Below are 26,343 nucleotides of genomic sequence, written 5' to 3'. Positions count from 1 at the left end.
ACGCCAACATTTTATTAGAGTACCCATTGTAGACTACTGGCTGAATTCCGGGATTAGCTAAAATCTCCTGAATAAGGGGGTCAATATACAGAGCAAAGAGAATCGGGGAGCAGGGGCAGCCTTGACGCGTCCCCCTCTTGATGTTTATTATCCCTGATTTCTCTCCATTGACCGTCACTCTGGCTCTTGGTTCCACATACATTGCCCGGAGGGCATCAATAATTTTAGGGCCAAAACCTCTACCTTCCAATATATCCCAAAGAAAGCTCCACGTAACCCGATCAAAAGCTTTCTCCGCGTCGAGCAGGATCATTGCCATCTCACTCCCCGCCGCAGCACAAGCATCAAATAGACTAATGGCTCTACTTACATGATCCGTTGTTCCACGGCCCGGGACAAAACCGTGCTGCCACGGGGACACAAGGCCACCAATGATCCCACTCAACCGATTAGCTAATATTTTGGAGTATAATTTGATATCTGAGTTTATTAATGTTATGGGCCGATAGGAGCCCAGGTTACTCACCGGTTTTCCTTTTTTATGAAAAATTATAATGTTAGTTTCTCTCCAAGACTGTGGGGCCAGACCTGAATAGAAAATCCCATTAAACAAATCCAGTAGTAAAGGGGAAATCTCATCCTCTATTACTTTAAAGACTTCCAAAGGTATACCATCTGGTCCAGAGGCCTTCCCTGAAGCTAGTCCCCGAAGGGCATCAAGGACCTCATTCATTGTGATATCGCTATCTAAATCCATCTTATGTGTTCTATCTAATTTAGGGCCTTTATCGCAAATTATTTCTCTTTCATTACTTCCAGTTTCTTCATATTCATATAACTTTTGATAAAAGTTTTCAAATACTCTGCGTATTTCCGTTTCCTCCGTATATTCTATACCTGCTTCTTCAATGTGAGTGATAGTGGATTTTGCTTTCGCCTGTCTTAGCCGAAGGGCTAGGGCCCTGCCTGCCTGTTCCCCAGTCTCATATCTCTTAACTCTAGATGATTGAAACTCCCTGATTGTCTTCTGTGTTATTTCTTTTTGTAGATCAGCTTTTACAACAGTTAAAACTTTTAAACTCTCTACACATTCTTTCCCACTCGCGATATCTTTTATATGTTGCTCCTCTGCTCTCCCTAATTTCACCATTAAGTTGTCTACTTGCTCTCGATCGATTTTTCTAAGACTTGTAGAGTAGCTTATTGTTTCCCCCTAAGTGCAGCCATAAATGTATCCCACACTGTATTCCGTGGGGCGCTATATCTATTGATATCAAAGAAATCTGTTACCCATTTTTTAAGATGGTCAGTGAATCTTTTATCCATTAATAATTTTTTTTCAAAAGACCAGGGATTTCTTTTTCTTTTCAAACAGCTCACCTTATATGTTATTATTAGGGGGTTATGATCCGAAATTACTTTTGGGAGTTTCATAATGTTTACTTTTGACATCTCTGAGGAGGAGATAAAGGCATAATCCAGTTTTGCATGTTTCTGGGCTGGATTGGAAAAATATGTGTACCCCAAGTGCTGTGGACATTTGGTAAGCCATATATCCTGTAAACAATGGGAATTTATAAAAGCTTCAACTGATCGATAAACCTTAGGTTTCCGTCCTGTATATCTTTTTGAGGTACCCCAATCTGCAGAAATATTAAAATCACCAGTAACTATTAAAGGGGTAGGCCATCCAACTAGCTCTGTCTCTAAAAAGTCAAATATCTCAGGATCATCCTGATTTGATCCATAAATTGCACAGAGTGTAACTCCCAGTTCCAATTCAGGTATTACCCATCTACCGTTGGCATCCGCCAATACTTTTTTTGCCTTCCCCAGTGAGGTTCGTATCAAAATTGCTACTCCACGAATTATAGAAGTCTGGGTTGAGCAAGCAACTAGTTCAAAACCACTGAGAAAAAGCAAGTTACGCTTAGCCCACGGAAGATGGGTCTCTTGTATGCACAAGATGTCAATATTCTCATGTTTTACTAAATAAGCCAATCTCTGTCTCTTCTTCCAATCATTCATACCCCCCACGTTTATAGTACAAATCTTAATGTTTGCCATTTGCTTGGATCAGAGTTCCTTCGGATAAATCCGTCATTATTTCAAATAACCACAACCAACATTTTTGCTTTCCTTTATACATTTGATCTATAATATCATGAATTATGCTCCAAACTTTACCAAATAATAGCGACCAAGCATTTTGTCTTATCCTGCACCATCTTCCATTTTCTCCATTTTCTCCCTTGTTCCCTCGACCCCTCCCCGATCCCCACCTCCACCATCCCCGTGCTCCCCCCCACACCCCCTCCCTTCAAGTGACCCCTCCCCTCCCTGTTATGCGAGGCACTCAGTCCTAGCTGAGTGTAGGATGGAATGCAGTGTGAATGGTGAGGACAAGGTAATACTAGACATCAAAGCATTTCTAATTAGCAGCCCCAATTGACTCTATGTATTCTTTTGCTTTTATCTCCGAAGAGAAAAATAAAGTCTTTCCATTGTGAATGATTTTTAGTTGAGCTGGGTTAACTAAATATGCCTGCATGTTTAAATCTTGAAATTGTTTAATCATGCCTCTCAGCCGCCAGCGTCTCTCCACTGTGATGTGGCAATAGTCTGGTCTTACAAAGAACGAAATTCCTTCCACGGTTCTTTTGGCATTGGGTCTTGCTTTGTCAAAAATAGCCTGTCTTAGTATAAAGTTTCCAAAATAGATCAGGATAGCTCTTGGGAATTCTCCTTCCTTAGCGCTTCTCCTTAGTCTTTGTGGTGTACGATGAGCTCTTTGAATTTCATTAGGCCAATTCCAGTCATTTAATTCTGGGAATGCCTGTCCAAATATTTTGATCACGTAAGCTCTTATATCGGGCCCTTCGGCCCCTTCCGGAATTCCCAGGACTCGAAGGTTATTCCTGCGTTGTCGATTTTCCATTTCTTCTAGCTTCCATTGTATATCCACTAATTGCGCGTTTTGTAATTTGGTGTTGGAGACAGCCATGGCCACTTCAGATTCTGTCGTTACTATTCGATCCTCCAAGTTTGCTACCCTGTCATTGGTGTTAGAGCATGCCTTTGACAGTTTCCGCACTACTCCTTGCATCTTTTGCATTGCTGAGTGAGCTTTTTGACTATCTCTACGAGTCTCTTCTCGGTGGGCTATAATTTCCTGATGTATTGATTCTAATAATGATATTTGTATGTGTTCGTTGTCCAAATTATCATTATGAGGGTGACCAGAGGGTAGTTCCCAGGTTAGCTCCCGACCTGCGGTCTGTAGATCATTATTCAGTACTCCGAGTGCTTTCATTGCTGTAGCTGGTTGTTCAATCTCAGGATCACTCTCTGAGTCCAGATATGAAGAACATACCTCTTCTTCCTCCTCGGACCACTCTTGCCCATCTGATGCTGAGAAAAAAGCCTCATTTGAAGCCTTTTCTTTACTTTCTTTACTTTCTTTGCCATCTCCATCTCCAGCTTCATCTTCGGACCCTTTATTCCTAGTAGGCAAGTATTCATTACTCTTGTCGCTCTGATTTTCTGCATGGTTATTATTGGCCTGTTCTTCATCTTCATCTGCTGCAGTTACCGCCAGCTCATCTGAGGTTATTAGCACTATCTCCGCCTCCTGTGGGTCATTCACTGATTCAAGAACTTTTGTGGATGTTTCTAAATTCTAGTTAATTTTATCCTTTGCCTCTATACTTAGTGCGGTTCCATTATCACCAGAAGTGAAGTCATTAGGTTTTATTATATTAGCAATCGATAAGTCAGTGTCATTCCCCTTCACAGGATTATTAATATTAGTCCCAGTCACCCCCCCCCGGCCCCCTTCTCCTTACCAGATTTAGCAAACAATTCAGCAATTGGATTTGGGTTAGGCAGGGGTCGGGTCCGAGTGCCGGTCTGTTGCTGCTGCTTTCTCCTAACAGGTTCTTCTGCAGCTGGCCTGTGCTTTTCCTTGGATTCTGGTATATACTTGATTGGCGTCTCCTCTCTCGCCTTCCTCCGACTCTGGACGGCCTTGCTAGCAGCGTTAACTTTCGGAGCCATGTTATGAAATACTTTCTGCCACCGGGGGCGGCTGGGCTCCGGCGGGTTACTGTGAAGCTTTGTGCCGCTGAAGTTCCACCGGTCGCGGTTAGCACGTCGGGAACAGACCCGCCCTCTGAACGCGGCTCGTAGTTTCAGTCTCAGCTGTAGATAGGTCCAGACACCCACGAATTCCCGTGGCGGATGAGTTGCAGCTCCGCGGCTGAAAAAGATAAAAAATACTGGCTGCGCTACTATAATTTCTTTAGCGTTTCTCTAGATCCGCAGTCGGGCATTATTTTCCAGCTCTCAATCCCTGGAGCTCACGACCATACATCCTCACTGCTCAACTGCTTCAACCGCTACTGAACGGTCGCCATCTTGCCTCGATCCCCTCCACAACGGCCCCATCAACTCCGGGGATGCCTGGCTCCACCTTGGGGATTCCCAGCAGGGACCATCCCACAGGGAAAGCCAGGACGGGTTCCCCAGCGGTATACAGCGCCAGGACGCCGACTGGCAACAGTGCACTTTACAAGTATACACATTACATTACATTACATTACAAGAGCACTCAGAAGGATAGAGTACACAAGCAATTCTCCACCGGTCAGACAAACTCACGCTGGACACCCTAAAACAAATAAAGCCAGTAAATAGAAAGCAAGCAAATGTGAGTTACCTACCATAGAGCCAATGGTCAGCAATGGGCAGAATGCATTCCCTAAGAAGCTTTCTCTACGCCGACAAGAAGTTGTTAGTAAACAAGACAGCTGTGCTGTATGGTAGGCATTGATCTGATACAACGCAAACAAAAAGCCATGAAGAGTTTTGGGGGGTGGATGGGGAGTAATGAAGTAGCTAGAAGTGGAGGAAGGAGCCTCACAATTGCTGGTGCAGGGATTTGAGCGGGGAAGCAGTAAACATAGGAAAGTACAAGAAAACACATGCACTCACAAGGTGTGCTGAAAGAAAATGAAAAAAACGGTTTCTAGAATGTGGGCATTGGAAGGATACAAGTCATACCATCAAAAAGCTGGTAAAGAAGCTGTACTTCAGGGGAGGGACAAACACAAAAGCAGGAAGGAAAGCCATTGAGTAAGATACAAGCAAATGAGACAAGAAAACCAATAAATGCTAAGCAGTGGGCTGGCTCACAGCCCATTGTAAGCATTGGTATTGCCCAAAAGAGGCTTTCAACAAAAGAAAGCTAAATATTGTCTGTGAAAGACCTAAAAGGACTAGCCATAAGGTCCATTTGGTGCCGTGATGCAATCTACTGCAAAAGTCTCTTTTGATTTGGGCAATATTCTCAATCCTCACGTCTCTTCTGTCTCCCACATGACATTTCAGCAACTAAATAAAATAAACTATTCACAAGACAAATTTTAGGATCAGAAAATTAAACTTTTAGATTTCTCTCAATTTGTAGCACATAGAAAAAGAAAAAGAACCCAAATAACTAGGGATCTTAAACTTCCTCAAGAGCTATCCTTCCTCTGGTTTTATGAAAGCATTGACCGAGCGGAATTTCTAATGCAAATGTATTTACCCCTCTCTAGGAAAACGAGGTGGAATCAAAACTATTCATTTGCTATGCACAGCACTGTTAATAGTTAAACAATACATATTCATGGTAATATTGACTGTAGTAATCTTTTTGCATAGCGAAATTTTGTTTAATGTTAGTGGACCAAATCGCCTGCCAGCATGTAAAGTTGAGAACATGAGATGATCCCTTATTTGCATTGTGCTAAATATGAGTTTGAATATTTTATAATGGTTTATCTTAAACACCCTCATACATGTCATCATGCTTTGGGCATACATACGCAAATAACTACATTGCGCTTCAGCTGTGAAATTTCCCCTTCTCGGGTATGCTGAAAAAAGTCCTATTTTGTGCTTGTGAAATAACAATACCATTGTTCAAGCAATTCATATCTGCAGAGCAATTCATATCTGCCACCAAGCAGCATGCTCTATGAATAAATGACTGTGTTCAGATTTTCTCTACACAGGAAAGAAAGCATTTGCTTTATCAAGGCCTTGGCTTTCTATTTTTAGTACACTCGTCTATAGTGCAGCATCTTTTTTTCCTGTGGAGGCTGATGTGAACTTTTAGTGACCAGAGAAATATGTGGTCTGCAGTTTATTCTGATCCACAAAAGAGTGAGCGCGTGGGTAGAAGAATGCTTAAGATGAGCTATGGCCCTTTACTCTTGTCGCAAAGTAATTTGTGTTATAAAGAAACATACTAATGTTTCTAAAAACTGAAGTTGAAAGGACATGATGGCTATTATCCAAAACCTAAAAAACACTGATATCTGCACGCTATGGTGGGCTATGCAATCATTATGCCTTGCTAAGCACTGCTTGTTATCTGTGCAGGTTTCATTTTGTTGTGTTTTTCCCCAAGCAGAGTTCTCCATAGAGGGATCATTCCCAAGCATGTCTGCGGTGGGTGAGTGGATTCCCGGGTGTGATTTATCCGTATGGCGGTATCGTGTAGAGTGAGTGGGTCTGCCGGCGGTCCAACCAAAAATGTGTTTATGTAAAGCGTGTAGTAGGCTGAGTCTGTGTGGTTGCTTGCATTGGGATTGAGTCCATCTCAGCCATTGCATCCTTGATGCTAGATTGGTCCTGATGGACCTGTTGCAGGGGGCACAGGTGTTGTCCTCCTCTAGTGACAATGTGTTGGTAGAGTAGATGCCATGCTAGAGCGGTTTGGTGGAGCCTGAGATGATGCGTTCCAGATGTTCAGATTAGGGTCTATGCAAGTCAAATGTTGTTAGCAGGTCTAAAACATCAACAAGCAAAACACTATGACACTTTGGTGAAGTCAACAAGTATGTCATTCTCAAATATGATCTGTACGGTCATTTGGTCAGGAGTAGTCCTGTAGCGAGGCTTTGTGGCTGTGTAGTATACCATAATTGAGCAATTTGTATTGTTTTTAGGATTTGTGGTATAACCTTTAACTGTAGTTTTTCAGTAAAAACATGAATGTATTCATTATCCTGAAATATCAAACACCGAAGGACGTCACAGTAAGACAGATTACCCTGCTAAACAAGTGAGAAGGTTCACATACCTGCCAGAACCAGCTTCCTTGAAGAATACAGAAACTTGCCCGGAGGAGCTCGAGTACAATATTACCACGGAAGAATACTTCAAGGAACAGGCAAAGTGCTCCAGCAAACACAGCTATGAGTAGCAGAACATGAACATGGACATCCAGCATTGCTCTTCCATGGACATGGTAATAAAAGATGAAACCTGGTGGGAAAACCGATGATCAGTTTTTGAAAACGCAAAAACAGCCCAATTTCTCAATATTACAGATGGACACTATAGCCTCCATTATGAGTTGCCGGAGTGGTAACCTTGCGAGGAAACTAGTCTGGACAGTTCCAAATGTCCTGATGTTACCAGACCCTAAATCTGTACATCCAGAAAGAGACCGCGTTTTGTCTGCATGAGGCACAGTCCTACACTACCCGCACCCTGCAGCACTATTGGGGAGCAGGCAATGCTCCCAAAGAGACCACAGCCTTTCCACCCCGAAACACCGTACCCAACCCTGTGCAACACCCTCTACCCCAACAGGGCCCACACATATTTACCATCTGCACGAAGTAAGTAGGTGGTAAATATCAGCATTGAAATCCCCAGAATCAAGGAAAACCTGCACAACGATACCCAGTAATTATAAGTCTGACAGGTTAGACCCCATTTTGGATTCATGAATTCCAGCCCTAGTTTCTCCCTTTGGAGTTAACAGAGAACTCATAACAGGGGCCTGTACCTTTGCACAGATTCCTCACCTAGTGAATGTCCCAGGTGAAAGGCAGGATAAGGAAACTACCAAAGCACTAACTCTCCATCATCACCAGATACTGTCATGCGAAGATCTCGCATTCTCAGAGGGTGGCTCTATTCAGTAAGTATTATTCACCACATGTGATGTTTCAAGTCAGGTGGCGTTCTGCAGGTCTAAGTAGAGACATGTATCAGAGCACTGTGCCAGCCATTCTCTGTAAAGGTGTACTCATCCTGTAGCATCTCCAGTGCACCAGAGTCACAAATTGAGCCACAAGCAAAGGGAGTGCAGGCAGATTTGGGTCCCTCAGCACAGTCTGAAGAGGACGCTGAACAGGTCTGGGTGACACCAGAGCTGTTGTTGCCCGTGAAGCCACAGCCAAAGGTTCCACCAACACCTTAGAGCAGAGGTCTTCCAACTTTTGTCAGCTGAGTCCCCCATCTAAACCTTTTTACACGTCGAGCCCCCCCACCACCACCACCTGACATAAAAGTTTGGGAAGCTGGTACTCTGCATCATTGATGACCATTCCTGCAGAGCCCAGGTGGTAAGGGCAAATAATATAAAATAAAGAGCTCCACTTCCAGTTTTGAGTAGTACCTGGAAACTGGAGTGCTCACAACATTTTGTAATATATCTCTGCAGGTTTATATTGTGCGAACATGACCCAAAGGTATTGGAGGCTTACAGGAGCATCTTTTACATTACACAAGCACACATTAATTCTTTGTAAGCACAGGGCGATAAAGTGATATTCCCAGAATCACAGGATGTTGAGCAGACACCAAGAATTAAACCTGGTTCCCCAGCTCCACAGTCATCAGCTCTGGCTATTGCGCCACATCCTTGCCCTAGACAGGAAATCAGAACAAGCATTGGCAAAGCCAATAGGTCTCGGCAATCAGATAGCTACAGACAATGGCAATGTAAGTGCATTTGTGTATGGCTCAGGGGCTGTTTTTATTGATATCCACAAATGTATTACCACTGATTGCTGAGACCTATTGGCTTTTCCAATTCTTGTTTTAGAGACAGCATACGTGTCTGGAGTTGTTCTGATTAAAGTCAGGTCCCTTTTGGAGGGGAAAGGAATGGCCTTTTCAGCACAGAGATGTGAGGGCTCAAAGACACGTGTCTTTGTCTTTGAGCCCTCACACATGCACATCTATGCGTGTGTGTGAAGCCCACACATGCACAGATAGATTATCACAGTCCCTCAACAGAGCAAAGCCCTCTTGCCTACACAGACGGATGTTCACAGTCCCTGGGAGGAGCCAAGGCAATCTCCCACTCTGGCACAGAGTGTCAAGCTATGTTCCAAATTGGTTGGGCAGGGGGTATTGGCATATTAAGTTTTGTCACAAGAGGCAAATGGGAAGAGAGAGCGCAGACTGAGCGAGAGGGGAGCAGGTTAGAAACAGAAAAGTGAAGTAGAGACCCTAACAAAAAGCAAGAGGATGCAGCATTGGCCCAGTGTGGGCTAGCTGGACAGGAATGTGGAAGGAATTGAAGACTGAGGAAATAAACAGCAGGCTCAATGGTGGTCATATTTTTGAAGTTTATGTTAAAAGACGGATTTTAGAACCTCATGGGTGTGAGTGGCAGGCGTGCAACGCCCATAGGGCTCAAGGGGCTTCGCCCCCCCCCCCCCTTGTGTGTGGCAGCCTGGGCTGAGACAGCTTCCCGGGTGAACACACACAGCCTTACCTGAGTACTTCATAGGTCTTTAAAAGACCATTACCTTGTTAATGAGACTTCGTTATTTTTCACCCCTTCTAAGGGATGTATGACATTACAACGCATGCTTTTACATCGCAGTTTTTACAACGCATTCCATTACAATGCATAGCGCTTTGGGGTGCTGGATAGTGAATAGTGTAATTTACTATTCCAACTCCAGTCCCCGTGGATAGTAGGGAAGGTGTTGGATAGTAAATTAAATCTATTCCCTATCCTAGAGCGCCCCCAGCGCAATGCGTTGTAATGGTTTGCGTTGTAAAAGTTGCTATGTAAAGGCACTGCGTGGTAAAAGTTGCGTTGTAAAGGATGTTTCGCCTTCTAAGAGGACCTGCATCTCCACTCTTCCTATTGGTGGAAGAATTAACCTTCCACCGCCCCCCCCCCCCGAAATTTTGGCTCTAGTTGCGCCTCTGGTGAGTGGTGTATCAGGGGAGAAGAGATGGGCTAGTTTGACCATGTTAGGATGTAGTTACATTACGTCAGTTTAGAATGTACGACTAAACCGAAGGATGTTGTGTTTGTGCACTCAACTTGCTTCTGAAACAAAGACCTTTTTCACAAACAACAAATGTTTCTGTAGTCGTTCTCTGCCAGTGTGAACTTAGGAGTGAGAACCCAGGTCTGCATGTGAACATCATGCTGCTCAGTGTCGGCATACTGCGCATTTGCAGAAACTCTTTGACCCTGATGGGTTGTGGGAATTCCGTTAAAACAAACATTCCCAGAATTCCCCTTCTTCGTGCACCTGTGTCTCTCGTGTCCCTCTTTGCTTTAGGCATTCGGGTAGTCCCTGAAGCTAGAAAATAAGCATGGTCAGTTTCTGTGGTTTTATTTAATGCTGACCTCTATGGAGAAACTAATATGCTAGGTCTCAAGCTGCCTCCAGTTGTTCCCCCAACCTAGTCCAGGTGTCATGCAGGGGTTGATGGTGCAGACCTCTGCCCCCTTGAACTCCTGCAAGAGGGTAGCAAAGATTTGTTTGTCCTCCACAGTTGGGGACTCAGTGCACCAAGCATTTTTTGACAGGTTAGAATTCTTTAAATTGTATTGTAATGTAATTGCATTTATATAGCGCTTAATACCGAGGCGTTGAAGCGCTTGTCTTCACACCTTGAGTAGCCCATAAGGGGCTCCTGAAATATGCGCACAAACACACAGCAGCTGGAGCTGTAGCAGCAGCCCGGCTGAGACACATGACAGCGGGGGGCTGCTGAAGAACTTTCAGCCTAATAGGCGTTGCACACCTGGAATCAACAATGAAAGGGGATGTATGAGGTTACAACACATACTTTTACAACGCCTACCTTTACATCGCAGTTTTTACAACGCATACCATTACAACGCATAATGCTTTTGGGCGCTGGATAGTGAATAGTTTAATTTACTATTCCAACTCCAGTCCCCGTGGATAGTAGGGAAGGTTATTGGATAGTAAATTAACCTATTCCCTATCCTAGAGCGCCCCCCAGCGCTATGCGTTGTAATAGTTTGCGTTGTAAAAGTTGCGTTGTAATGGTAGTTTGTTGTAAAAGTTTCATTGTAAAGGCTGTATACCATGAAAGGTGATGTGGTAGGGTCGAGTGCGTGCCCATCCCTGAGGGGATGCTGTGACCACCCCAGGGGGCACACCCCACAGTTTGAAGACCTATGCCTTAGAGGGTGGAATTATAGCAGAGTAGGCAGACCGCAATTAAACAATTCCAACATGGCATGCTGGAAAGCGTGCACTTGTGTTTCATCAACTGCCTTGTGAGGAAACGCGGATGGAGTTTTTCAAGCACGGGCATTAGGGAAATGCATTGCTGACTCCTGGAACAGTCCCGGGAGCATGACTGTTTCCCACAGGATGAATATTCTCCCTTCTTATGGTGCTTCTTATGCTTCCTAGGAACATTATCTCGAGAGTGAGTAACAGGGGCGCACCACCAGGCCTTGGCCCCTAAAAACGTGGCCTCACTCTTTCCATTGGCTTTGGTGCATGAGTGTGCACTTACAACCCCCTCCAGCCCTAGGTAGTGATTGCATCCCAATCACCACAGTCAGATGCTGTCCAGGTCCAACAACACCTTCTCCTTACAACGACTCAAACCGTGCTTCAAGGCGGACCCTCAGGAGGCAACATTTAACGTAGGTACAGCCCAAGCTGTCAAAATATCATAGCAGGATCTCTGGATTCATACTACGAGGCAGGAAAAGAAAGAATTGGAGCCACTGCACAAAGGTATGCCTTAAATAGGATAATGACATCTCTTTTGGAGGTTTGCAGAGCCACAGCCTAAGCCTCATATGGTACTCTGTTGGTGCTGGGGAGCTAATGCTTAGCAAATGTCTGGATACAGTTTGCCACCAAGGATATTAACAATGTGAGGAATTTGGGGCGTGGCTAGCTGCTCTGCGAGATGGCTGCCTTCTGAGCGAGCTCCGCTGACCGGGGGAATAATCCTGTATTCATCCTGTTAAAAAAGACACTGCTGCCGTGCTAAATACTTTTGCCGGTGGAGGAGAAGGCTGTGCACAAGTTGGCAGAAAATCGGAGAGCAGCGCGACTTTATTGCCGCGATTCGATGGACAGCGAGGCAAGACCGTGAAGAGCTGTGTGGGCCGAGGCCGGGGGCCGCTGCATTGCCTCTAAAATTGAGCTAGAGGAGGCGAGGGCGGCCGGAAGCCGCAACTACATCGGACTGCAGCAGGCGCGAAAATACGCCAGACAGTCTAGTAACGAGATCAGAAAAAGCAAGCACAACTGTGGTGTGCGTGGGAATTTGTTGGCACTTAAACGAAGGTGTACAAATAGCCGTTTTATATGAGCCCGGATTTTGACAAAATGGCAGCGCCCTCTGGATCCACATTATGAAGGTAGAAGTTTGGAAGTGAGATGAGGTGGATGGAGTGAGACACGTCTGTGAGACGCTTGCGACCGTGCTGTACATAACTATGGATGGCTTGGAGCTGGCGCTGTGAGTAAGGAGAAAGATGTGCTGCGGAGGAAGGGTTCGGCTGACCTGCATAGCAGTACGCGGCAGTGACGAGCCACAGCGTGATCGCGTATCTGGCAGGACCCTGACTTGGTGGAACGCAATGTAGTGGCGGGGAAGCTGGGTATTGTCCTCAGTGAAAAGGGGCTACGTAGTGCATTCTGCGCACGTGAGACGGCCTATGTGCGAGCTCAACCTACGTGATACTGGTGTCTCCCGGAACTGCTGGTCTGCGCTGGGGGCCTAAGAAGCGCATGCCTTTGCGGGAGATGAGCCGCGCTTGGCATTGAGTGATGAACGATACAGGGATAGACATTTCCTGACAACTGCCCTAACGATTGATTATAACGCACCCATTGAGGAGAGAGGCTGTCGGAGTCGGGTGCGAGATTGCAGGCTATTGCGCTTGTGCCGCGCTGGAACGCGTGGCGCAGGTTGTAGAAGCCCCAAGGAGCTACAATGTGAACCGCTCATCTGCTGCATAATTGCGTATAGCAGGGAGTGCGAGTAGGTGCTCTTGCTTCGCTCCTCGTCATATATATGCTACAGGGGGCCACGTTGCGCAGACGAGAACCCGTGGTGGAATAGGGAGCTCACACGGTCTTTGCTTCCATTACGCATGACCCTACTCCTGGTAGCTTAAAGTGAAATACACAGCCCCATCTGGGGTAACTATGGGTAAGCAAGATCCAAAACAGCCGAAGATCACGTTTGACTCTAGGCACTCAACCAGGCAGAACATATATGGATATGCAATCTGGGGCAGGAGATGAAGATGTGAAGTCCCTACTGCTGGAGATGCGTTCCAGTCTCAAGAGCATTGACTCCAAGTTAGACACGCTGACTAAACAGCTGGACGCAGTGCAAACTCAAGTGTCAGTGCACGAGACGAGGCTGGATGGCCTGGAAAACCGACAGGTGGAATTCCACGAATTTCAGACGGAAACCAAGGAGCAACTATTACAAATGGATAAACTGCTGGGAGTCATACGAGCAAAGAACGATGATTTAGAAGCTCGCTCTCGAAGAAGCAATCTGCGTGTCACAGGCATACCGGAGATGACAGCGATGTCTAAAAAGGAAACCTACATGACGGATTTACTACATACGCTGTTCGACCCGCTCCTCTCAACGGTGTTTATTGTGGAGGGGGCACACAGAACACTAGGCCTGAAGCCGCCAGTGGGGGGTACACCACGACCCATATTGATAAAGTTGCTGAACTACCAAGATAGAGACACCATACTGCGGTTGGAACGAGAGAAAGGCCAGATCATGCACCAAGGGAACTCCTTTTCATTTTACCCAGATTTTACCCCAATGGTACAGGCAGCCAGAAGGGAGTTTCTACCAACTAAGCGACTCCTGCTACAAGCGCAAATCCCATATTCCCTGCTGTACCCGGCGAAACTGAAGGTGTCCCACGATGGAACAGCGCACTATTTCACAGACGCAAAATCTGCGCTTAAATTCGCCAAACACGTTGCCGGCAAGGGGTCCAAGAAGAAAGGAGCTGAAGACGGGTCCCAATCCGGCAGGCTAAGTGACAATGACTGAAATAATATCAAAATAATGTTTTTTGTTTGTCTCTGTGTATTTGATAGGGCTGTTATTTGATAACTGATAGGTTGAGTTGCAATGCGCTGCTCTGGGGCAGGTTAGATGTGCTGATGACAACTGATGTGACCTCCGGAAAACCCCCCCGCACCCCCTCCCCGACACTGTCTTGCAATAGTTAAAATTTGCCTATTTCCGTAATACATGGAAAGCACGGGCTGTTAACCCCGGCCACCCTACGAAAGTGGGGGAGTACGCCGGTCTACCCTCACCCCCTGGGAGGGTTCCCAAGACCTGTTTGATGTTAATAAAAGTTGCAGATGGGAGGGTTACACTACAACCTAATTGAGGGGTTGGTGTGGGAGGTGGGCAGGAATGGGTATGGGTTGTTTTTCTTTTTGAGCCAAAATGTCATGATAGTACGCATAGCAAAGTAGTAAAGCTAGTAACGTGTTGCAAGCAGGAGAGACAATGCTATAAGATTGGTTTGTTGAAATGATGCCTAACGGACAAACTTTAAACATTCTAATCTAGAACGTCAGGGGCTTGAATGATGGCCGGAAGGGGAGACTAGTCCATGCATATTTAGTGAGACATGCTATAGATATTTGTTTCGTGCAGGAAACGCATCTAAATGTGTCACTGTCGCAGAAGCTTAAGCATAGCCGTTGGGGGAAGGTGTATTTACTCTAGCTATGCAAGGGGGGTTGCTATTCTTATCAAGAGAGGATCTGATTGGAACTGTGTATATACGTATGTGGACCCGGAAGGACGTTTTGTCATATTGAATGGGAGGTTGGGTGGCGAAGAGGTGACGTTTGTGCAGTATTTGGTCCTAATACGGATTCCCCTGATTTTTTCCGACAACTGTGGTCAAGTATTAGAGCACTAGGGTGCCAAACTGTGAGATGGGGGGAGATTTTAACGCTGTGCTTTCAGATGAGGCTGATAGAAGGGGCACTGCTAAATCGTTACACCCACAAGCGCGAATGGCCCTTCAAGATATAATGTTGGATGGGGGCTTCTGGACATTTGGAGGGAAAGACACCCTAACCTGAGGGAAGGAACATGCATATCCACTTAACACCAGGCCTGGTCCAGATTGGACTTTTGGTTAATATCAAGGGACGTTGCGGCCTGGACAGTGGATGTAGCCCATATGGCGCGCTCACTGTCGGATCATGCACCTTGCATCCTCCGTTTGTCACTACCCGGAGCCCCATCCCGAGTTTTTACCTGGCGTCTACCTCAGAACGCATTGATAGATGAGATCCGGAAGGACATAGAGATGTATTTTGAAACAAACGAGGGATCCGTAGAAGCTGAGGCTATATTATGGGATGCCTTCAAAGTCGTCATACGAGGGCAATGTATTGCGAGGCAGGCAGGGGTGTTAAAGGACATCAGAGGGACACTGGCAGGGTTGGAAAAAGAAATCAAAGATCTAGAGAGTCAGATGTATTTGCGCAAGGTCCTAAAGACAGCGGGCCTTTTAAAAGCTAAGCTGCTAGAGTTTGAGGAAGAAGCAACTAGGGAGGTGAAATTCCTGGGCAAGTATGCAGAAGCCCGACGATATGCGGAGGGGGATTGGCCGGGGCACACGCTGGCGAATATGATCAGGCCAACGACAAAGACCACGTATGTGCATGAGATTAATGGTGTGGATGGTGAGACTGTTAGGGGCCAGGAAGAAGTACTAAAGGTGTTCCAAGATTTATACACCAACCTTTATAAGACAACTGGGATGGCGGGAACTGATAACATGTCGGAATTTTGGGATTCCATTGCTCTGGCGTGGTTCAATGACAACCACAGATTGTTCATGGATTTACCTGTAACTAAAGAGGATGTGACGCAAGGGATTAAAAGTTTACCGCTGAATAAGGCTCCGGGTCCGGATGGACGGACCACTGCCTTCTACAAGGCATATGCTGAGGAGCTAACTCCAAGGTTACTGGCAGTATAAGAGGAGGTACTGGAAACGGAAATTTTGCCCCAATCAATGAGGGAGGCTATGATCATAACGCTATTGAAGTCTGAAAAGGCGGAAATTGAACTAGACTCTTATAGGTCGCTCTCTTTGATAAATGTCGATGTCAAGATCTATGCCAAGTTACTGGCAAACCGACTCCAACCAATGCTACCAATGATCGCACTCCCTGACCAATCGGGTTTTATCCCGGGGAGGTCGACGTCGCATAATCTGCGCACGCTATTCTCAGTCATACATTATCTACATCCTAGTGTTCAGGCTGCGGCGATATTCCTAGATGCCACTAAGGCATTTGACTCCTTGGAGTGGTCATATTAGTTCTTGGTCTTACAACGCATGGGATTCAGCCCCTTACTTATTAAGCGAATAAAGCTACTGTACGAGGCACCCAGAGCTCGTGTCCGGGTCAATGGCATGGTTTCAGGCTCTTTCCAAATAACGAGAGGTACGAGACAGGGATGTCCGCTGTCACCGTTAATATTTGCTATAGCTATGGAGCCGTTAGCTGCGCGGATACGACAACACCATACAGCTCGAGGAATAGGATTTAGCGCGCGTAGTCTCTTGATATCTCTATAGTCGGACGATGTAACTCTTTACATTCTTGACCCAGAGGTGAATCTTGATCCAGTGCTGCAGGAGTTTATAAGATGTGGGGGATTTACAGGTATATCTATCAACTGGTCTAAATCAGTGATCTTTCCGCTTACAGATGGCACGAGGGAGGTCTGCTCTGAGTTCCCCCTTACATGGGAGGCTACTGAAGGTAAATATTTGGGGGTGTGGCTAAGCCGGAATCTCCAGGACATATGGACACTAAACTTTGGGAGGGCTTATTCATGGCTGGAAGGGAAGGTGGCTCTTTGGTCCAGGTTGCCTCTGTCTGTGGCGGGTAAGGTGGCACTGGCGAAGATGGTTATATTGCCTAAATTTCTTTATCTATTTGTGAACGTGCCAATACCACTTACTAAACACTTTTTTTGGCTGTTGCGTTCACAGCTGATGTCCTTGGTATGGGCGGGAGGACAGGCCAGGGTGTCCTGGGATCTCCTGACTCTTCCCCTAAAACAGGGCGGACTGGGGGCTCCTGATATGCAACTATATGCACTATGCGCGCAAGCTCAGTTCCTTCATTTTTGGGTGCATGAGACCCCATTTCAGCCCCATGTTGCGGTCGAGAGAGATGTGGTGGCTCCGACTCCGCTAGCTGTAGCAGTATATCGCAACGTCAGTCGACCGCGGGAAGATGTTGATACTGCTGGAACGCTATGCTGGGTATGGCACGAACTGCAGAAATGGGCAGGCATGAAGACGCTGTATACGCCATCAATGGTATTAGAAAATGATCCCATGTTCGCGTGCATGGAGAAGGGTGTTGGTAGGACCCAGACTGCTGCTCTGAAACTGCACACCTTCGCTGACCTTTATCCGGAGGGAACCTTCAGGCCTCCCCCTTTAGATACTGAAGAAGGTGTGGTGCCGTTTGCTGAAAGATTTTTATATCATCAGATACGCACAGCCTGTCGTGTGATACATGCGGAGTTCCCTGAAGCTCCCCCGACTATGTTACCACTAGAAAATGTACTTAAATCACAGTCGGCCAAAAAGCTGATTACGAGACTGTACACTACTATGCAGTCCAATTATCCAGTGTTGAGACCAATGTCCATGGAGCTTTGGAATGGTGAACTGAGCCCAGAGATGACAGAAGAGCAGTGGAGATATTGCTGTAGTCAATTGACGGATTTGTCCCCAGACTACTGCCTACGGTTGATTCAATTCAAGTTCTTACATAGATATTACCGGACACTGGTTAGTTTGCATCGCATGCGGTTGAGGGACGACGCCAGATGTTGGAGGTGTGGGCAGGATCAGGCTAATTTTCTTCATGTGGCGTCGGAATGCCCGCACTTACATGCATTCTGGAGTGAGATATTCAGTACAGTGAATCGGATAATTGGTAGAGATTACCCACCGTCCCCGCTGCTGGGTATTTTGGGTTGTGTGCGTGACACAGTTCCCAGAAGGCATAAATTGCATGCCCTTTTGCTGCTATATGCTCGCAGACAAGTTGCTATACGATGGGTAGAAAGCGAGTACCAGACTTTAAGGCTTGGCTAATGGATGTGACCTATGGACACACCCAGTTAAAACTCTTTTGGGAACAGATGCCCTCCACATCTCGCCCAAAGAATATATGGGAGCCTTTCTTGGAATGGTCGACTGCAGACCAGAAAATACAAGATGCGGGTTGCGAGGAGGGGCAGGCAGGAATGTAATAATGTTCTGTGTGCTAATGTGAGATGAGGCTATGTGTTATTTCATGTGTCTGAAAGATGACTTCACTTCCTCCCTATGTATGTGTGGCGGGCGCGGGTGTGCTGGGCGATGGAGTAAGGGGCAATAGACGTGTCTTGGTTAAGGAAGGTTTTATTGCAGCAAACAGGTAGTCTGTACACGTCTTTCTGGTATGGACGATCCTACGCGGGGAGCGACTTTGGGTAGTTCTCCTACTCCGGGGCTTGGATGTCTCTGTCCTCTGATAGCCTTCCGGCTTCGTCGGGGCTTCCGGTCGTCTGGGTCCGTCTTGGCTCTTGGCTCTCCGAACCCATAAACAAAAGAGAGCACCTGATTAGATTAGCGTTCTCCGCTATGCCGACTTAGGGGCGGGTAGTGAGGGATCGAGCAACAACCCGTGCAGGATAACTATGTACAAGTGCAAGGAGGGGTAGTGCTCGGGGAAAGGGAACCGGGACAAGGGGATACCACTATGATACAATGGAACCGCCCTTCCGTCCCACCTAGCCCCTGATCTTGTCACGCACCTGGGCTAGCCACACACCTCCCCCGGGTGTATGGCTGGGCGGCTCGTGGGTACGTTGGCCTCCAGGCGTCTCCTCCGTCTCCTGGACCTCTTCTCCTCCGCTCGTTACTCCCTCCGCTCTTTTCGTCTCTGCTCCCGTATTCCAACCGCTCCGCTCCTTCTCTCTCCTCTCCACCACGCTCCGCCCTCCACGCTCTCTCCTCCCTGGGTGAACAAGCACACCTGTTTATCAGGCACTTCCGCATTTGACGGCAGCACGTCGTCTGGAAAACCCGCCCACTCGTCCTCCGACTGGGAGTTAAAGGGCCAGGTACATTCCTCCACACTGCGGTCATCCCGTCCGTAACCGGACTGCAGTGAATGAGAAGAGGGGGGGGTGAGGTGAGAGTTCCCGCATGGTCCCCGAGTCCCGTACCACCTCACCAGAGCCATCAGTGGACGAACTCATGGACACCCCGTTACACACCTTCCCCCTTGGACGCTCACGATCGGGGAGCGGATGTCTCGAGAGGAAGTCAGCCCTCACATTGTCCGAGCCCTTCCGATGGTGTACCGTAAAGGAGTAAGGCTGCAAGGATAGGAACCACCGTAGCACTCTAGCATTATTCGACTTATTACGAGCCATCCACAGCAAGGGGGCATGGTCGGTGTACAGGGTAAACGGGTGTCCCTCAAGGTAGTAGGCAAGTTTCTCTACGGCCCATTTGACGGCCAGGCACTCTTTTTCTATTGTGGCATATTTGAGTTCACGGGGGAATAACTTTCGGCTCACATACAGAATGGGGTGGTCTATCCCATCGGACCCTACCTGAGAGAGCACTGCTCCAATGCCATAGTCAGAGGCGTCCGTCTGCAAGGTAAATGGCCGGGAAAAGTCAGGGGAGGTGAGGACGGGGGCCGAGGTTATGAGGTGTTTGAGGTGTTGAAAAGCCACATGCATGGCCTCGGTGGGCAGTATAGGAGAGGAGGACTTCCCTGGGTTCCGCAAGGTGTCAGACAGGGGTGCCGCTATGTTTGAGAACTGCGGGATGAACCGTCGGTAGTATCCCACCAGGCCAAGAAAGGCCCTCATCTCTCTCCGGTTGATGGGGAACGGGGTGTCGGCGATAGCCCGTATGTTCTCGATTTGGGGTTCAATGAGCCCGTGTCCCAGAACGTACCCCAGATAATTCACCTTCTGGTAGGCTACCTTGGATTTCTTTGAGTTTATCTTCAGACCAGCTTTCTTCAGTGCCTTAAAGACCTCGTGTAGATGTAGCATATGAGCGGACCAGGAGGGGCTGTGTATGACGATATCGTCTGAGTAAGCCGATGCGAATCCGGATACCTCTTTCAGGACCATGTTCATAAGGCGTTGGAAGGTGGCAGGGGCCCCGTGGAGCCCGAAAGGGACGACAGTAAACTCAAAATGCCCATCGTCCGTACTGAAATGGGTCTTCCGTCTGTCGTCCTCCCTAAGGGGCACCTGCCAGTACCCCTTTGTGAGGTCCAGTGTGGTGATATATTGGGCATCACCCAGTCGTTCGATGAGGTCTGCGACCCGCGGTATCGGATACGCATCAAAAACTGATATTTCATTCAGGGCTCGGAAATCCATACAAAAGTGGCGGGTCCCGTCCGGTTTTTGTATCATGACGATTGGACTGGACCAATTGCTTTTGGAGGGCCGAATTACCCCTAGGTCCAGCATATCTTCCACCTCTTTTCGGATAGCTATTCGTCTTGCCGCTGGTTCTCGATAAGGCCTGATTTTGATGACTTTACCGGGGGGGGTGTCTATGCAGTGTTCGGCAAAAGTGGGCCTCCCCGGTATATTCGAAAACAGGATATCATGTTGTTTTAAGACATCCTGTAACTCCTTCTGCTGCTGAAGGGTCAGCTCGTCATTGACCACTAACTGTTCTCGGGTCGAATCGCTTGGTACGGTAGTTGCTAGATGCACTCCAGAGGGTAGGGGACCCAACCATTTCTTCAGTAAGTTGATATGATACACTTGAGTTTTGTTGGGCCCCGTCTGTAGCTTGTAGCTCGTCCTTCCTATTGTGTCTCGATTACTTTGTGGGGCCCCACCCATTCGGCTCTGAATTTCTGGGTGGAAGAGGGAAGAATGATCAGGGCCCATTCGTTCACTTTCAGCTGTCGCCACCTCTTGCCCTTATCGTAGGATGATTTCTGCCTTCGCTGGCTTTCCTCCAGATGGGATTAGGCCAGATCTCAGAGTTTTCCAAGCTTGGATTTTAGGCTCTGGGCATACTCCAACGTATTGGCTGTCTCCTCTGGGACCTCGTTTTCCCACGCATTTCTGGTCATTTCGAGCAACGAACGCGGTTGTCTACCATACAACAGTTCAAAAGCAGAAACACCCAGGCTGCTTTGTCATTGCCCCGGAATGACATACAGCAAGAGAGGCAATAATTGGTCCCATTCAGCCCCACTGACCTCTAGCATTTTTCTAAGAGTCGTCTTAAGAGTCCGGTTGTATCGTTCCACTAGGCCATCCGTTTGTGGGTGGTAAACCAAGGTGCGTATCTGATGGATGTCAAGGCTCTTACACACCTCCTTCATGAGTCGGGAGATGAATGGCGTTCCTTGATCGGTGATGACTTCCTTCGGGAACCCAACCCGGCTGAATAATTCGATCATCCTCTCAGCGACTTGCTTCGCAGTGGCCGCTGTTAAAGGGAAGGCCTCAGGGAATCGTGTGGCGTAATCGACCACCACCAGCACGTGTTGGTATCCTCTTCGGGTCTTAGGTAGAGGGCCGATAAGGTCCATGCCCACCCTTTGAAAGGGTTTCCCGATAATAGGTAATGGTTGCAAGGGTACTGATGGGGGCTTCGTCATGTTTTTCTTATGGCAGATACTACATTCCTTACAGTATACAGACGTGTCCTAGTAGATACCTGGCCAATAGAAATGCCTGAGGATGTTTTGGGTGGTCTTCTCTGTTCCAGTATGTCCTGCTATGAGATGGCTATGAGCAAAGAACAGGACTTGGTTACGAAAGGATACCGGTACCAGGAGCTGGGCATCTCCGTCAGGACTTCCTTGTCTATACAGCAGATCCTGTTGGATAAGAAACTGGGGATATCTGTCAGGATTGTCTCCTTGTCCTTGGTGGGCTTGTTCCCAGGCGTTAAAAAGCGTATGGTCATTGGCTTGCGCTAAGCGGAAACTTCTGTCCAATACCCAGGGATCTAGAGACAGCATGGCTGGACAAGGACCTCGGGGTGTGTCCGGGGAGGGGGAGTGTCCCTCTGCCTGTTCTATGCTTTTCTTGAACATGAATAGAAAGCGAGGGTTATCCGTCCCTATAATCAGGTCTTCGGGGAGGGATGACAATACCCCCACCCTTACTGTCTGGGTCTTTCCATTCATGGGCTGGATGGGAACGTTGGCCAGGGGATAGGGTCTCACATCACCATGTACACACCTAATGTTCACCATCTGTTTAGGTAAATATTGGGAAAGGGTTACGTGTTTGCTTTGGATCACCGATTGCCTACATCCCGAATCTAACAAGTCAGGTATAGAGGACCCGTTCACCCTGACACTTACTCTGTATGCACTCCCCATCTCCGCTGAAAAGAGAACAGATCGGGGGAGGTATCCCACCTCCATGGGTTCGTCTTGGGTTCTTCTTTTGGGACATAATCGAGCATGGTGACCCCAGGTGCCACACTCGAAACATTGCGGGCCTGTAGATACCGGATTCTCGGGTCTCCATGGCCGTGGTCGAAGGGGTTCTAAGGGGCGCTGTGGTCGTTTCTCCGGTTTAGGAGTCGGCTTGTTTGTCTTCTCGGTCTCCCATCCAGGGTGTCTAGGCTGGGCGCGTGCAAACGTCGTAGCCATGTCTATGGCTTGAGCGGTCGTTAGATTATGGTGCTGACGCAGCCATCTTTGCGTAGCATAGGGGAGGGCCTCTAGGTACTGCTCCAGGTAAATGAGGTCCATGATTTCTTCCTTGGAGCTGGTGGTGGGTGTCAACCACTTATCAGCGGCCATCTTCAGACGCACGAACAGGGCTTTGGGGTTTTCTCCGGGAGCGCCCCGCTCCTTTCTGAATCGTAGTCGATAGGCCTCGGCATCCAGTCCAAGATGATCCAATATGATCCGTTTTACTTCTGGGTATGGGGTGTCACCTGTGGGGTTCGCCACCTGGTATGCGGCTTGCGCTTCCCCTACCAAGAGAGGGGCAAGGAAGAAAGGCCACTTTCCTATGGGCCACCCACAGGCCCATGCCGCACGTTCAAAATTTAACAGGAATGAATCGGGATCTTCCCCCGGGTGGTATTTCTGCAGAGATACTGCGGCTGTACCATGGGGATGACTCTTTCTTCGCCGCCCCCTCGGGAGGTCGGATCAGTCCAGGTCTGAGGGGGTCGGGCTGCTAATGCCTCCTTCAACAGGTCCCTGTCGGCCTGTGCCGAGTTCAACTGCTGTTCTGCAACCCACTCCAGCCGCTCTTGTCCCTTCACCAACTGTTCAATGACGGTCTCCATCTTTTCTGTACAGATGGCGCCTATGCCCGCATTCTCCACCACTGTAGCGGGCGCGGGTGTACTGGGCGATGGAGTAAGGGGCAATAGACGTGTCTTGGTTAAGGAAGGTTTTATTGCAGCAAACAGGTAGTCTGTACACGTCTTTCTGGTATGGACGATCCTACGCGGGGAGCGACTTCGGGTAGTTCTCCTACTCCGGGGCTTGGATGTCTCTGTCCTCCGATAGCCTTCCGGGCTTCCTCGGGGCTTCCGGTCGTCTGGGTCCATCTTGGCTCTTGGCTCTCCGAACCCATAAACAAAAGAGAGCACCTGATTAGATTAGCGTTCTCCGCTATGCCGACTTAGGGGCGGGTAGTGAGGGATCGAGCAACAACCCCCGCAGGATAACTATGTACAAGTGCAAGGAGGGGTAGTGCTCGGGGAAAGGGAACTGGGACAAGGGGATACCACTATGATACAATGGAACCGCCCTTCCATCCCACCCAGCCCCTGATCTTGTCACGCACCTGGGCTAGCCACACACCTCCCCCGGGTGTATGGCTGGGCGGCTCGTGGGTACGTTGGCCTCCAGGCGTCTCCTCCGTCTCCTGGACCTCTTCTCCTCCGCCCGTTACTCCCTCCGCTCTTTTCGTCTCTGCTCCCGTATTCCAACTGCTCCGCTCCTTCTCTCTCCGCTCCACCACGCTCCGCTCCTCCACGCTCTCTCCTCCCTGGGTGAACAAGCACACCTGTTCATCAGGCACTTCCGTATTTGACGGCAGCACGATGTCTGGAAAACCCGCCCACTCGTCCTCCGACTGGGAGTTAAAGGGCCAGGTATATTCCTCCACACTGCGGTCATCCCGCCCGTAACCGGACTGCTGTGAATGAGAAGAGGGGGGGATGAGGTGAGAGTTCCCGCATGGTACCCGAGTCCCGTACCACCTCAACAGAGCCATCAGTGGACGAACTCATGGACACCCCGTTACAGTATGTGTAACAATCAATCAATCATAACATTTGTATAGCGCGCTAGTCACGGCGCTGGGGGAGGGGGGTCCGCTACTGCTCAAAGAGCCAGGTCTTGAGTTGCTTCCTGAAGGAGAGGTGGTCTTGGGTCAGTCGGAGGTGGATGGGGAGGGAGTTCCATTTCTTGGCTGCCAGGTAGGAGAAGGATCTTTCTCCGGTGGTGGCTCTGCGGATGCGTGGAACGGCGGAGAGGGCGAGGCTGGTCGATCGTAGCTGTCGGGTGGGAGTGTAGAAGGTCAGGCGGTTGTTGAGGTACCTGGGGCCCAGGTCGTGGAGGGCCTTGTGTGCGTGGGTGAGGAGTCTGAACGTGATCCTCTTGCTGATGGGGAGCCAGTGCAGGTCTCTCAGGTGTCCGGAGATGTGGCTGTGTCGGGGGATGTCCAGGAAGAGTCGTGCGGAGGCGTTCTGGATGCGTTGGGAGTCTTTTCTGAAGTTTGGCTGTGGTTCCGGCGTAGAGGGTGTTTCCGTAGTCTAGTCAGCTGGTGACGAGTGCCTGGGTGACCGTCTTCCTGGTTTCGGTGGGGATCCACCGGAAGATCTTTTGGAGCATGCGCAGGGTGTTGAAGCACGAAGATGAGACGGCGTTGACTTGTCTGGTCATCGAGAGGGAGGAGTCCAGGATGAAGCCCAGGTTGCGTGCGTGGTCCGTTGGTTTGGGTGCGCTGCCCAGGGCAGGGGGCCACCAGGAGTCGTCCCAGGCGGAGGGCAATGAGCCCAGGATGAGGACTTCCGTCTTGTCTGAGGTCAGTTTCAGGCGGCTGTTCATCATCCACTCGGCCACGTCTTTCATCCCTTCGTGTAGGTTGGTTCTGGCGGTGGCGGGGTCGTTGGTGAGGGAGAGGATCAGCTGGGTGTCGTCGGCGTAGGAGATGATGTTGAGGTTGTGTTGGCGTGCGATGGCTGTGAGGGGGCTCATGTAGACGTAGAAGAGGGTGGGGATGAGTGATGATCCTTGTGGTACGCCGCAGATGACTTCGGTGGCCTCGGATCTGAACGGGGGGAGGCGGACTCTCTGGGTTCTTCCGGCGAGGAACGAGATGATCCACTCCAGTGCCTTCTCTTGGATTCCCATGTTGCTGAGGCGCTGCACTAGGGTGCGGTGGCAGACAGTGTCGAACGCTGCGGAGAGGTCCAGGAGGATGAGGTCCGCTGTTTCTCCGTTGTCGAGCAGGGATCGGATGTCGTCAGTGGCTGCGATGAGGGCGGTCTCGGTGCTGTGGTTGGCTCGGAAGCCAGACTGCGAGTGGTCAAGGGATCCGTTCGTCTCGATGAAGGCGGCAAGCTGTCCGTTGACGGCCTTCTTGATGACTTTGGCAGGAAAAGGGAGGAGCGAGATGGGACGGTAGTTCTTGAGGTCGGTGGGGTCCGCTGAAGGTTTCTTCAGGAGGGCGCTGAGCTCGGTGTGCTTCCAGCTCTCCGGGAAGGTGGCGGTGTTGAAGGAGGTGTTGATGATGTCCCGGAGTTGGGGTGCGATGATGGAGTCGGCCTTGTTGAAGACGTGGTGGGGGCATGGGTCGGTCGGTGATCCGGAGTGGATGGTGTTCATCGTGTGGATGGTGTCTTCGGTGCTGACCGGGGTCCAGGCGCAGAGGGTGGTGGTGGGGGGCGTTGGTTCGGTGGGAGGGTGCGTGGTCTGTGCGCCGAAGCTGTTGTGTATGTCTGCGATCTTGCTGTGGAAGAACGCGGCGAGTGAGTCGCAGAGGTCTTGTGAGGGAATGATGTCGTTGTTTCTGGCGCTGGGGTTGGAGAGCTCTTTGACGATGCTGAAGAGTTCCTTGCTGTTGTGGGCGTTGTTGTCTAGTCGTTCCTTGAATGCTGTCTTCTTGGTGGTGCTGATCAGCTGGTGGTGTTTGCGGGTGGCTTGCTTGAGGGCAGTCATGTTGTCT

At 48.8% G+C, this 26,343-nt stretch overlaps 1 protein-coding gene across 2 annotated transcripts in view; it reads right to left on the bottom strand.

The window, feature by feature from the left end:
• LOC144773049 (transmembrane protein 45A-like) overlaps positions 1-26,343 on the bottom strand; it is a 474,612-nt gene that overhangs the window by 125,540 nt on the left and 322,729 nt on the right. For both annotated transcript variants that reach the window (XM_078657833.1, XM_078657832.1), the window contains one exon: positions 7,130-7,314. In XM_078657833.1, the coding sequence (XP_078513959.1) occupies positions 7,130-7,314 (185 nt within the window). The remainder of the gene's footprint in view (positions 1-7,129; positions 7,315-26,343) is intronic.

The sequence above is a fragment of the Lissotriton helveticus genome, chromosome 8, assembly GCF_964261635.1.
Source record: "Lissotriton helveticus chromosome 8, aLisHel1.1, whole genome shotgun sequence".
NCBI classification, from domain to species: Eukaryota; Metazoa; Chordata; class Amphibia; order Caudata; family Salamandridae; genus Lissotriton; species Lissotriton helveticus.
The sequence above is the reverse complement of the archived record's forward strand: the minus strand, read 5'-3'. Positions and strand labels throughout refer to the sequence as shown.